The 14,370-nt window shown below is 35.2% G+C and overlaps 1 protein-coding gene across 1 annotated transcript; it reads right to left on the reverse strand.

Annotated features, from left to right (window-relative positions):
* Nucleotides 1–11,903: 11,903 nt before the first annotated feature.
* Nucleotides 11,904–14,153, reverse strand: LOC126769135 (oxamate amidohydrolase proenzyme-like). The gene has a single exon (XM_050487735.1). The coding sequence runs from the start codon at nt 14,150–14,152 to the stop codon at nt 12,572–12,574; it is 1,581 nt and encodes a 526-aa protein (XP_050343692.1). The 5' UTR covers nt 14,153; the 3' UTR covers nt 11,904–12,571.
* Nucleotides 14,154–14,370: the final 217 nt, after the last annotated feature.

The following is a 14,370-nucleotide window of genomic DNA, read 5'->3' on the forward strand; positions in this document are numbered from 1 at the left end:
TCCGTACGGCTGGGTCTAAGACCTTCAAGACCAGCCGTACAAAAGGAACCAAAAAGATCTCTGCCTCTACCCTACGGCTTATGGAGGAAAGACGGAAAATGATTCTGACGTCCCCAGCTGATGCTGCCGGCTATCGGCTGATCAACAGACGGATTTCAAAGTCTCTAACTCGCGACACTCGCCAATTTAATACAATGCGCATTAAAGAGGCCATCGAGCGGAACAAAGGCTCTAAAGTGTTCGCCAGAGATCTGTCTGTTGGTCAGAGTCAACTGACAAGGCTGAAAACTGAGGATGGCAGAATAGTCACGTCAAGATCTGAGCTGTTGGAAGAGGTTGAGAAGTTCTACGGTCAGCTGTACACGACAGCTCAATCACCTGTCAGTAGTCATGCTGCAGATCCCAGAGCAAGACTAACCCGACACTACACTGAAGATTTTCAGGACGTCAGTCTTTTCGAGATTAGAATGGCTCTCGGACAACTCAAAAACAACAAGGCACCTGGTGATGATGGTATTACAGCCGAGCTTCTGAAGGCGGGTGGTACACCGATCCTCAGGGCTCTTCAGAGGCTTTTTAACTCCGTCATTGCCAAAGGTCAAACGCCAAAAGCATGGCACAGAAGTGTGGTGGTACTTTTCTTTAAGAAGGGTGATAAAACCCTTCTGAAGAATTACAGGCCCATCTCACTGCTGAGTCATGTTTACAAGTTGTTTTCGAGAGTCATTACGAATCGTCTCGAGCAAAGGCTTGACGACTTCCAGCCACCCGAACAAGCCGGATTCCGGAAAGGCTTTAGCACCATAGACCACATACATACGCTGCGGCAAGTTATACAGAAGACTGAGGAGTATAACCAGCCACTTTGCTTAGCGTTTGTGGACTATGAGAAAGCCTTTGATTCGATCGAAACCTGGGCTGTGCTGAATTCTCTTCAAAGGTGCCAAATTGATTATCGGTATATCAGGGTGTTAAAGTGCTTGTACGAGAACGCCACCATGTCGATCCGACTCCAGGATCAGAACTCAAAACCTATCCAACTGCAGAGAGGTGTAAGACAGGGAGACGTGATATCTCCGAAACTGTTTACCGCTGCATTGGAAGATGTTTTCAAGCTTCTGGACTGGAACGGACTTGGCATCAATATTAACGGCGAGTACATCACTCATCTTCGATTTGCCGATGACATTGTAATTATGGCTGAGACCTTGGAAGACCTCGGCACTATGCTCGATGACCTCAGCAGGGTTTCCCAACAAGTGGGTCTAAAAATGAACATGGACAAGACGAAAATCATGTCGAACATCCATGTTGCACCCACTCAAGTCAAGGTTGGAAATTCTGCACTCGAAGTTGTAGACAACTATGTCTACCTAGGTCAGACCATCCAACTAGGTAGGTCCAACTTCGAGAAAGAGGTAAATCGTCGAATTCAACTCGGCTGGGCAGCGTTCGGGAAGCTACACGATATCTTCTCATCCCAAATACCGCAGTGTCTCAAGTCGAAAGTCTTCGACCAGTGTGTGTTGCCAGTGATGACGTATGGATCAGAGACGTGGTCGCTCACAATGGGCCTCATAAGAAGGCTCAAGGTCACTCAAAGGGCAATGGAGAGGGCTATGCTCGGAGTTTCTCTGCGAGATCGAATCAGAAATGATGAAATCCGCAGGCGAACCAAAGTAACCGACATAGCCCGAAGAATTGCTAAATTGAAGTGGCAGTGGGCGGGGCACATTGCTCGCAGAACCGACGGCCGCTGGGGCAGAAAGGTTCTCGAGTGGCGACCACGAACCGGAAGACGCAGCGTGGGCAGGCCCCCTACAAGGTGGACCGACGACTTAGAACGAGTCGCGGGAAGCCGTTGGATGCGGGCAGCGCAAGATCGGCCAACGTGGAAATCCTTGGGGGAGGCCTTTGTCCAGCAGTGGACGTCTTTCGGCTGATGATGATGATGATGATGATTAGATAAACATTTTTAAGGAAAATAGAACATGAAAAATTAAATCAACAAAATTCCTCTTATAAGATTGATTATTATTTTCCTTAGGATTACTTTTTTTATACATCTCCACAGACTAAGACCGTGTCCTTGTTCAACTTAATTTTTTTTTTTGTGTTTTATTTAAAAAAAATAAAAAACGAGTGTACGCTAATGGTTAATTGTAGGACAATATAAATATGAGACATATTTTTTTCTAAAAAAAGAAATGTAAATTAAAACTTGCAATACATTTGAATTGATGAAAATTTAAATAATTTAATTTCTACTTTGAATATAACTGGTCTAGTTTTGTTATAAATTCCACAAACGTTGACTGGAGACAAACTCTTTAAATATTTAATACCCTTTTACCTTTTAAGTGATATTTTTAAATATATAAATAATTCTGATATTAAGTGCTATAGAATTTTAAATAGAATGGATTATTTCAAGTTATTTATACAAACTTTCATGTATTTCATTATATATCTTTATTTAAATAAGTGTCAAAATGTTATTTTAACCAAAAAAGATACTAGTAAAATATAATTGATTATAAAATAGCCAATGAGTTTATTTGTTGCATATTTTGATTTAATAATGACAGAAAGAGCGGTAATTAACATTTATAAATAAAGACGTTAGTAGGCAATACACTATAAGCTGTTCTTTATAAGTGGTAGGTAGTTTTGAACAAACTCACCTACTTACAAATAATCATTAACTTATACCTTGTAAAGCAAGAGACAAGCCATCTAAGATGATATGTTTAGTGAAGCTTTGACTGTGTTCGGGGTGTAAAAAGTGGTATAATACTGCTTATGGTACGTATGAGGTGACCAAGTGATTACGTGGCGCAATTGCCCGACTGCCTTTCGAAAACATATTGATAAATAAAAAAAAACTTATACTTGCAACGAACAAAACTAGACCTTTTTTATAAAGAAAAACTAAATAATTTTATTAATGTTCCTATTTACCCTTCTAAGTAAGAGTACATACATTTTATATCCTGGGATATTATTCACACATGGCCATCTGAGCCCAAACTAAGCAGAGCTTGTAATATGTAAACCAGACAACTGATATACTACTTTTCCCTAAATACATACTTATATAGATAATCACACCCAGACTCAGGACAAACAGACATGTTCATGCAAACAAATGTCTGTCCTGGGTGGAAATCGAATCCACAACCTTCGGCGCGAAAGACAAGTATCTACAAACTACGCCAACCGGCCCGTCATATACATACATGTGCTTATGTTAGTAGTGGGGACGACAATAGCCCAAGGGGTCAACAAACTTGCAATTTTAAAATCGGTAGGCGGCGAGTAAGTTATCGCGCTATGGATGCTTTTTTATTATTTTATTTATTTATATTAATTAGAAAAAAGAAACAAATATATTTTATAAAGTTAATTTAATTATCTTGCAAAAAAAGCTATTTTTTCAAAATTTCAAAATAAATATTTTGATCCATAATATAGTCTAAGTTTAAGAGAGGGCCTAGTGAATAGAACATGTAAATCTTAACCGATGAGTGCTGATTCTTATGTGCTTAACTTTATACTTATAATAATTAATCTCTCTCTTAATTGACGAAGGAAAACATCATGAGGAAACTTGCATGGAGCGTGATAGAATGCGCACCAAACCTGCTCCTCAAAAGGAGAAGAAACCTGTAGCCCAGCAGTGGGACATTTGAAGACACTTTTTACTTTTATAGTTTTAGTAACAATAAATTGTTCTAACAATTTAATCTCTTAACATTTCACTTATTATTCAAGGAATATTACAAAGAACAAAACTGTTCGACGTCAGAGATCGAGCTAAAACATCTCTTGAAATAAAATACGACGCATAGAAATGAGACGAGGGAATAAGGGGTGCTTATAATACTTGACTAAACTTTCAACTTTAGCACGTAAACTGATATGTTCATGATTTATAATTTATTAACTTTATATTATTACAAGTAACAACAATACGTAAACTTGTGTATACTTGGTAGGTAGGTAACTCATCAGATATTATACCGTTAAACAGCAATACTTTGTAATGTTTTGTTCTAGTTGAAATGGTGAGTGAACCAATATAAGTACAGGCACAAAGGATGTAACATCTTAGTTCCCAAGGTTGATGGTGTATTAGCGATGTGAAGAACGGTCAATATTTTTACAACGCCAATGTCTCTAGGCCGTGGTGACCATTTGTCGGGAACCACTTGTGTTGACGCGGTTTTATGTAAAACATTGGTGCGCCTTGTCAGTAGAACCGATTCGTATACCGTAACGATACACGGCATGAAACTCGCTTATGCCCCTTCATTGCCGCTCACTGCTCTTTTAAAGTAAAAATAATATAAATATATATTTATACAAGAAAACTATGTTTTTATTTATTTTATTCCATATTAATTAATTTATTGGTTTTCTTTAATTCTAAACTAATTCAATAGCCATTAATTTCAATGCCAAAAAAGCCGAGATGGCCTAATAGTTAGAACGCGTGTATCTTAACCTCAAAAAGGGAGAGAAGGCCTTAGTCCAGCAGTGGGACATTAACAGGCAGTTACTGTACTGTAATGTACTGTAATTTCAATGTTTCGCTTCTGCCTGGCATCCTGTGTCTGCTTCATTTTTTTATAATAATTTCGTCGTCTCCACATTTAACGTTCTACATCCGACTAGTAACATTGTAGTTTGACACGTGAACATACAATGGAAAATGTAACGGTCTCGACAGAGCTCAGAGATAATTTATAAAATTCTCCGTATTGTTAATGTGAAATGTCGTAGAAATAAATTACGACTTTTCCATTCGGTAGTTTATTTATATATCTGTTGATATATTTAAATAATTTCAATCATATATTTTTTATTTCTTAGTACTTAAAATCTAAGAAGCGTTATGTATTGTCTAGGGAGGTATCAATATTCACATCTATTATATATTACAACAATATTTTTAGTAAAGTGTTATCAAAATAATAAATAAAGATTAGCCATCACAGAAGATGTTACAGAGCACAAACAACGGTACCGCCTCTTTTCACTCGCATTGTCAGACGGTCTACAATGTTATAAATTTAGACACAAAACAGATTTTGCTGTACGGCACCTTATAATAAGAATTGATTATTCCTATATACATAATTTTTAGTCATTATAAGTTATCAGTACGTTATTTTTTTATGTACGAATCAGCGAGAAAATAAATCCTCGTACATGGCGAGTCTAACAAACTGCTGAAACAATGGCACAGATTGCAGCTTTGCAAAATAACAAGCTCCAACATTTTATACTTAAGTCCCTTTGTATTCGTATATTTTTAAATATAAAATTACTTGTCCTGACTTATTCATTAATAAGCAGAGCTTGAAATATTGGCAGTTGATGCATTTTATAAAGTAAACATCCACTAAGGAAAGATTTATGGAAATTAAAACCCCAAAATGGGTAAAATATGGTAAGAACGGTTGTATCACGTCCTTTTCAAAGTTACGAATATGAAATTTCATATACAAGCCTCTGTGCAAAAATTAAATGCCTAAGAATTTCGTCGTTTTTGAAAATTCAACCCCAAATGGGAGAATTGCGGAGGATACGTGAAATGAAAAACAAATGGTCCAGTCTGCTCGAAACACTTAACAGACACAATATTGATTACTAATTTTGTTTCTTGATTTGATATGAATTTCAATGTTTTTAAAAGTATAAAAAATACCACCCGTCAGACGAGAAAAGGGGTGGTATTTTTTATTTTGAAGCACGTTTTATGGACATATTCGCTAAAAAGAACTTCATACTCATACTTCTAGATGCAAATAATGAAATCGAACGTCTCAATATCAATATCTCCTAGGGTGGTGCAAGAAATACATTTTCTTTTGTATATTTTATTTTTATTCTGTATACAAACTGCACTACCATATGAAGTATGTAAAATGCATTTCTTTAACGGATTAACGAAGATGAAACTATATATAAATATATAAATTTTCCTTAAAATATATTCGATACCTATCCCACAACATCATCGTAGATCGGGAGACAAGTATAAAATTAATTTTGGTTCAATCCATTTAGGTCACTATGAAATACATTAAGTCAAGCTAGAGGCATTCATTGTAAATTCGCTAAGATCAGAAAAAACTAAATTCCACGACAACCATTTACGTTTTACATATAATTACGAGCGAGCAAACAACTTTACTAGGTAGTGGAGGCTGTGCAAGCCCCTTTGGGTAGGTTATTTTATTGTTATAGAATAGGAAGGCGGACGAGCATATGGGCCACCTGATGGTAAGTGGTCACCAACGCCAATAGACATTGGCATTGTAAGAAATGTTAACCATCGCTTACATCAAAAATGCGCCACCAAACTTGGGAACTAAGATGTTATGTCCCTTGTACCTGTAATTATACTGGCTCACTCACCCTTCAAACCGGAAAACAACAATACCAAGTACTATTTTTTTGCGGTAGAATATCTGATGAGTAGGTGGTACCTACCCAGACGAGCTTGTACAAAGCTCTACCACCAGTAAAACCACCACCCAGTCATTAGATATTCTACCGCCAAACAGTAATATTTAGTATTGTTGCATTCCGGTTTGAAGGATAAGTGAGCCAGTGTAACTACAGGCACAAGGGACATAACATCTTCGTTCCCAAGGTTGGTGGCGAATCCCAAGGAATGGTTAATACTTCTTAATAATGGGCGGTGATAACCACTTAACACCAGGTTTCCCATTTGCCCGTCTGCCTATCATTATCATAACATTAAAAAAAACATCACACTTATTGATTGTCAATCATCTAAGAAGAATCAGCATATAGAAATTAAATTAATTTACATTATAATACTTTCAATTATTAGCTATGTACCTACCATCTACCATTATCATAGATATTGAGTAACACCTAGACAAGCTTAAACTAAATTAAAGATTCACCCGTCTCAATCTTTGTTGAACTCAAATAAAGTTTCTGCTAAAACAATACTACCGAGATTCGAACTTTGAGCGACCGAACTTGGAAGAACGAGTCAAGTTCTTTTACATGTAACCATATGTTAATTGTAAAAATAGTTTTTTTTTTTTTTTGAAAAATTAAACTAATACAAAAAGTTTGTCGAGATAAAACATCGTATGTAATTGGAAATAAATATTTTAAGTTGTAGGAAAGTTTTTCAATTGATCTACTTTAACAGAAAATTGAGATTTAAAAAAATTTTATACTATCCATGACTGTACAAATCTCATATTATTTACACGCCCAAAGTTACAATATTAATAATATAAAATGGTGTGGGTCGCGATCTAATATGGGTGATGAAATACCTATATAGCAAATCAACGACAAAATCAAAGTTCCGAACTTGCGAGATTCGATAGGTAAGTGCCGTCTTTGCTATTTACGATATCTGAAAATTTTGCTTATCATGTTACTATATATATATACTATGAATATATCCCGTTTATATATTAAAATAGTTTCACAGTATCCAGATCGATATACAGGATCTATTCTGTTCAATCTATGTATAGGGTCTGTAAAGTAAGTTAATATTACAAATTTAATAACGTTCTATTTGCGACTAAATCATTGCTTACTTGGTTTTTTACTGACTATGTAAAACAAAATTATTTTTTATATATGTTAAAATTATGTTCAAATATATATTCATCCCATTACATATCTATGTTATATTTACGTGTGTTATTTATTAAATTATAATTTTAATAACATATTGTATTACCGATTAGCCTAAAGGTTGATACAGCGTATATGAAGTTTTGAGCATCAAGCTAGAGCTTTGTGCAAGCCCGTCTGCGTTACAGCCATCATTTATTGTCAATTATAGTATCTCGACCATAGAAAATCAACGATGGAACTCGAGGGCCCGATGTGGCTTTTAGATTGCCAACATAACCCGAGTGACTATGCTAATAGTCATTGTGCTGTGTAGTTTAAATTTCACTTACTTTTTTGCAATTTATAAGTTCATTATCATTATATTCTACTGGTGGTAGGGCTTTGTGCAAGCTCGTCTGGGTAGGTACCACCCACTCATCAGATATTCTACCGCAAAACAGCAATACTTGATATTGTTGTGTTCCGGTTTGAAGGGTGAGTGAGCCAGTGTAATTACAGGCACAAGGGACATAAAATCTTAGTACCCAAGGTTGGTGGCGCATTGGCTATAAGCGATGGTTGACATTTCTTAGAATGCCAATGTCTAAGGGCGTTTGGTGACCACTTACCATCAGGTGGCCCATATGCTCGTCCACCTTCCTATTCTATAAAAAAAAAAATATCATTACAATTATGTTTGTATTTGTTGTTATTAGCAGTATATGTCTTAATATCACTAATTTATCGTATTAAAAAAAATATTATTAGTTTAGACTATTTTTATATTATATATATATATTTGATTTTAACAATATTCGTTCAAGAAACCGTCGTAATCACGTGATGTAAATATCTCGAAAGTAAAATTGAATTATAATGCTGAAGACCAAACTTGTATAGGTAACTTCATGTCATTCACATGAGCTGTTGTCAACAAGTAACAGACAGTGTATGTCCTACTGCGAAGCTAGGACTCCCTTTGAGGAGGTTTTATATAACACATGTGGATTTGCGATTATTTCCTGAGGACGATCAGATGTGCTTGCCCGGATTCAAATATTCTAACTACCGTGTTATATTGGTTCTATAGGCTAATGTTCTTTAGATATTCAAGATCATTTTATTAGTTTTCAATTTTGCCGACACATAAAGAAACTTTACATACATGCTCATTATGTCCGAAATTTGATCTGAATAAGGTTTGTACTGTATTATGTTTGAATTGGGGACTCCCTGTAAAGCCAGACCTTTCCAGACCAGATAATTTCACCTCCAAAGTATATGTAAGGTTATGGGTTATATTATAATTAAATAATTGTCTTGTTCAATCAACTAGTTACTACTAGACTAGTTTCTATACGTGGCTTAACCCGCGTCTATAATATGCCTAGTATTTGTCATTTCGCACACATTGATTTTGTAACATATATGCGATATGAATAGGTAATCAGTTGTGTCTATGTATTTGGACCAATATTCAAGTTTGTCAATGCTGATCCATATTACGATCTTTTTCAAGCCTCAGAGAAAGAAAACTGTATTGAATTGAATTAAAAAAAAAAAACTTTTTGACGTTGGTAACAAATTATTCAGTTCATTTTAATGATTTAATAACTGGCAATACAGTTATCAGTAATGAAGATAATTATAAAAGCATTACTAGTGCGCTTTCATGCATTTTACCAGTTACTTAGCATAAATGCAAAGTTGACTTATTATAATAATAAGAAATGTTCTGCGTATGACGTGGGCGTATCAATATTAACGCGTGACGTTATTAAAGTACTAGTAGAGGAATCCTTTGAAATATACATATGTTACATATATGAACACCTACTAAACGAGAACGCCTACGGAAGCAAGTTTGAGTTGAATTATTTCAATAATACTATTTAAATTGAAATATATTCTTTTTAAATAAAGCGTACGTTAGTGTACAAAAATACACACATATGGCAATATCAATAATATTATTGGAGTTTTTTTTTTAAATCGATTACTACTTAATTTCTTCAATGTTTTCTTCGATATTCTTGAGTGGCTCAGTACTTATACTGAAAATCGGCTATTATTCTAATTAATACACAATTTCGTATTTAAGTATCATAAGCCATTATATTGCATTATACATGTATCCATACACATGGAGCGTTTAAGTGTTAGCTTTTAAGTTGATTATGATATTGGGCGGCCAATAGAGATTAGCCAACTGCACAGAACATATTATAGTGCACAAATGCGTGCGAATACAGGTGCACTCTCTACTCCCTCAATCTTATATTACGAAGGAACGATCTGACACAACTGGAAAACAATCAGAGGCAGGATCAACTTTTATGTGTTTTCCGAGGCACCGGAGTGTACACACTTCCAACTTCCAGACTGCTACTGAGAATCTTCTACAGAAAAACCCAATAGCTTTCTATCGGCCTGACCTTGGGTATGAATCCAGAAATTTGGGTACGGCGACTCTATATCTAGCTACTAAGCCGACGAGGCAATCGTTACATATTAAAACAAATGCATTCGTGCTTAAAACTGATAAGAAAATATTCCATTAAAGGGATATATTGCTTTCGAGTTCTTAATAAATAGGAAAGTGAAATCGTATCCAGTTAATTAACTGTAGAAGAACGTTTTAAATTAGACAATCTTTTTGATATATACTTCTCCTTTCCTGAACAGTGGTCGACAATAACTCACGTTTATTCGAACGATAAGGGATCGAACAAAGAACGATTTGATTGTAAATCAAAATTGACTTATTTTAAAATTATCGTACATCCGAAAGCTATTATAATTGATATTTTAATGTATCGAATAATTAATTTATAATTTCAGACAGTCAATATGTGAAAACCGTAACAGCTAATGTCTGTAAAACTTAATATTTTACAGCACATTTACGTTGAATGCGGTTTAATTTATACACGGAAATTGGATTTTATATTAATGCATATGATTAATTTTTATTTATCTTTTTTTAAATAAACAGCATGGTGGTCTCCAAATCTACTCCTCAAAAGGAAAGGAGAGCTTAGCCCGGCAGTGGGACATTAACAGGTGTGACTTTACTATTTAATATATTTTAACTCACCCAGAAAGTCAGAATTAGTGACGATGCTTTGAAAATAACAAATAAATGCATATATTATTTTACTGTTGTCTACAAATGTTGATGAAGTCCTCCTGGCTGATTATGATCACGACCGCTAGTCTCAAAGAATAGCCAACTTCAAGATATTGTAGTGTATGTATCCACAAGTGTCATTTATATACTCTCACTGTCATAATCCAATGACAGCAATCCGACACGATCAAAGAGCAAATACAGGGCAAATAAAATCAAAGTCCTTAATTTAATATAAAAGATTTAAAATAAAATTAACATTTACAAAGTCTGTCGATAAGAAGCAGATCAATTTCTTTCGCCGGTGCTTCTCAGTAGAATCTACATTGTGAAACGATGGTAGCTTTACATTTAATTAAATACTGTCACATAACGATACAAAAGTGTCATCATGAGTTTACTTGAAAATTCCTTATTTTAATTGATTTTATACCGTCACAAAAACCCATTTTATGGCCAGATCCGGTTCAAAACCACCAATCTGAAGCCTTATATGCTACCTAAATTAAGTCAAATAGGTATTCCAAATATAAAAAGATTTACTCCTACTTCCTTAAATTAAAAAGATATAAACAAACATTATAATAAAATGAGTATCACGTTAAGCGATCTCTCGCGCGCACTGAGTATTAATACATCTCACCCACTTACCACACGCTCCAAATATTTCTCCCTCAGGCGTTCTTTCAAACATCTTATTATATCTCCGAAGGTACTCATTCAAATTACAAAGTTATAACGTTAATTTTATTCGTGGAAAATTCGATATCACTATGTTGTTATTTTAATCTCATTAATGTTTTACTATGTAAATAATAATATCTTTGTTTTTCAAATTCAAAGCCTTATAGAGTCTAATATTTACTGCTTAATAAACGTAGTATGAGACGAAATAAGCCAGTGGTTAGAACGCGTTAAAATTCTAACCAAAGATTGCGACATCAAACCCAGGCCAAGAAAATCACCACATTATTCATTTGCTTAATTAGTGGCATTAGTTTGTCGCAGAGAGCGGTGAAGGATACATTATAAGAAGTCCGCATGTGTTGGATGATATTCCGCCTCATATGTAATAATTTAAACGGCCTGTTGGATTAATCATCATTTTATTTATATATTTAGGCTATTATTTTATTTATTATTTTCGATGAAAAACTTTATATAAGGAAAAACTTAAACCCTCCACAATCGTCAATTCTATTGCCCACAGGGGAGAGTAGATTCAAAACATCGTATAAAAACGTAATAAATCCGCTAATTTGTCACCGGCTGGCGCTAATGCGGATAAATGGTCCGAACAGCACACTGAATTAAACTCTCAGAATAATGAAGTGGCCGCATTCGTCTTCATTTGAGGATTTAACTCGCTTTATTAGATACATATTAAGTTGTCCACGAAGTTTTGGGTTCATCCGATACAGAGTTTGTAGTGAGATTGTTTGACAGTTTTGGGTTGGATACGCTTTATTAACTGAGGTTGACAGTTCTCGTCCCTTGAAGAGTTTTTTCGTTATCATATATCATGGAGTAAAGCTACATAAATCAGCAACTTAAATTACTTAATCTTAGTTTGAAATTATATTGTCTGCAAATGGCAAAGGCCTCTGGGGATTACGATCGCATGGTTATTTAATAATGGTGCACAGGTTAACAAAACGCAATAATCGCTCATCTTTATTAACATTGTTTTGAATATGTGTAGTGTGTATGTAAACATTAATTAGGATTCGATATTTGAAATAAAATAAATATAATTTATGTTTTTTTTAACGTAATAAAAGTACCTCAATAATATATTTATTTTGTTGCTATTTTTTAAAAACCAACTGCACTACCGTTGCTTCTAGGGTCAAATGCACCTTCAAGCATACCATCTGTATGCCTAACCAATGCTCCAGCTTGCCCTACATTTTCACTATACGAAGGCAACATTACAACGCTATGACCTCTCTGCTTGAGATATTTAATGGTCTCACTACTAAACCTATCCTCTAAATACAAATTATCAGTCATTTCCCCGGTCGTTGTTCCATATAACCATCTTGGAGCCGAAATTGACATTTGCAAGTTCATTTTTTGAATAACGTACCTATGAAATATGGCAGCTTGTGTTTGTGGTTGACCGTCACCTCCTCTGGTGCCATAAATCATTATTCGACCATCATTTAAACGTGCAGCCGCTGGATTTAATGTATGAAACGGCTTTTTCCCAGGAATTAAGCACCTAATATGGTTTTGTTTCAAATTAAAAGAAACGCCACGATTATGCCAAAGAATGCCTGTAGAAGGTAAAATTACTCCACTTCCAAATGTATGATAAATGCTCTGTATAAATGAAACAGAAAATCCTTTGCTATCCATAACCCCCATCCAAACCGTATCCCCTGGGCCTTCGCCCTTTCCATCGGAAGATATTTGATTGGGGCTAATATTACTTGCCATATTGGAAATCGCGTGACTGGCTAACAATGATTGAGCATGGACATTCATATAACAAGGGTCTGTAATATGCTGGTCTCGTAACATAAATCCCTGTTTTGTAGCTTCAACTGTTGCATGAATAAATTGACCTTCATGTTCTCCACTGATGCGTAGCTTGTCTAAGATTGCGAGAATAGATAAAGAAACTAAACCCTGTGTCGGTGGCGGTAGGTTGAATATTTCTCCGCACTCATGAAGTAATCTCAGAGGAGTTCGTCTAACGGGCGTGTAATTTGCAAGATCTGATTCTGTGATTGGCATACCTAGGGACGCCATGTCTTTCGCAATCAATTTCGCCAAATTACCACGGTAGAAACTATTTAATCCCTCTTCTGATAGCCTTCTTAAAGTTCTGCCAAGATTCTTTTGATAAAATCGTTGACCAGTTTTAGGATTTTTTCCGTTGGGTATATAAATACTTTTAAAATCCATAGAAAGAGTTTCATCTTTAATTAAATTGTCGTTTTCGTGAGAGGATGATACAGGAAATCCATTTTCTGCATATGTTATTGCATCTGCAAATAAGGCCGAAATGGAAAATCTTTGGTAGCCGCATTCGGATACATACTTTAAGGCCTCTTCCCATCCACCAACGGTTCCGGCCACAGTGATTGCAGACTTGGGCCCTTTTAATGGTATTTTATCATACCCTGCATAAAATTCTTTCGTGGCTAAGCTACCAGCTGCTCCACAAGCTTCAATCACTATTGGTTCGTCATGAGGAGGAATAATGAGCCAAAAACCATCACCTCCTATACTATTCATGTGAGGATACACTACAGATATTGTAGCAGCTGCAGCAACCATAGCATCCATAGCGGTTCCACCTTCTCTAAGAATTTTCAACGCACTTTGCGATGCTAAGTGGTGTGGTGTTACAACCATCCCTCTGGGAGCCATATTACTCATGTCCATTCCAAACGTATGTTCTTATAATAAATATAACCTGGAAAAAAAATGGACATATAATTTGATTAAAAAATGCATAATTTATAATGTAAAAAAGATCGAAATCCATAAAGAAAGCTGAATTGTATATTTTTAATTGTTTAAGCTTATGAAAATATTGGTTCAATCTTTGCTTAAAAATTCCTTATGTAAACATCAGACGATTTTACAAATACTCCTATGAT

The sequence above is a fragment of the Nymphalis io genome, chromosome 6 (assembly GCF_905147045.1).
Source record: "Nymphalis io chromosome 6, ilAglIoxx1.1, whole genome shotgun sequence".
Classification (NCBI taxonomy): domain Eukaryota; kingdom Metazoa; phylum Arthropoda; class Insecta; order Lepidoptera; family Nymphalidae; genus Nymphalis; species Nymphalis io.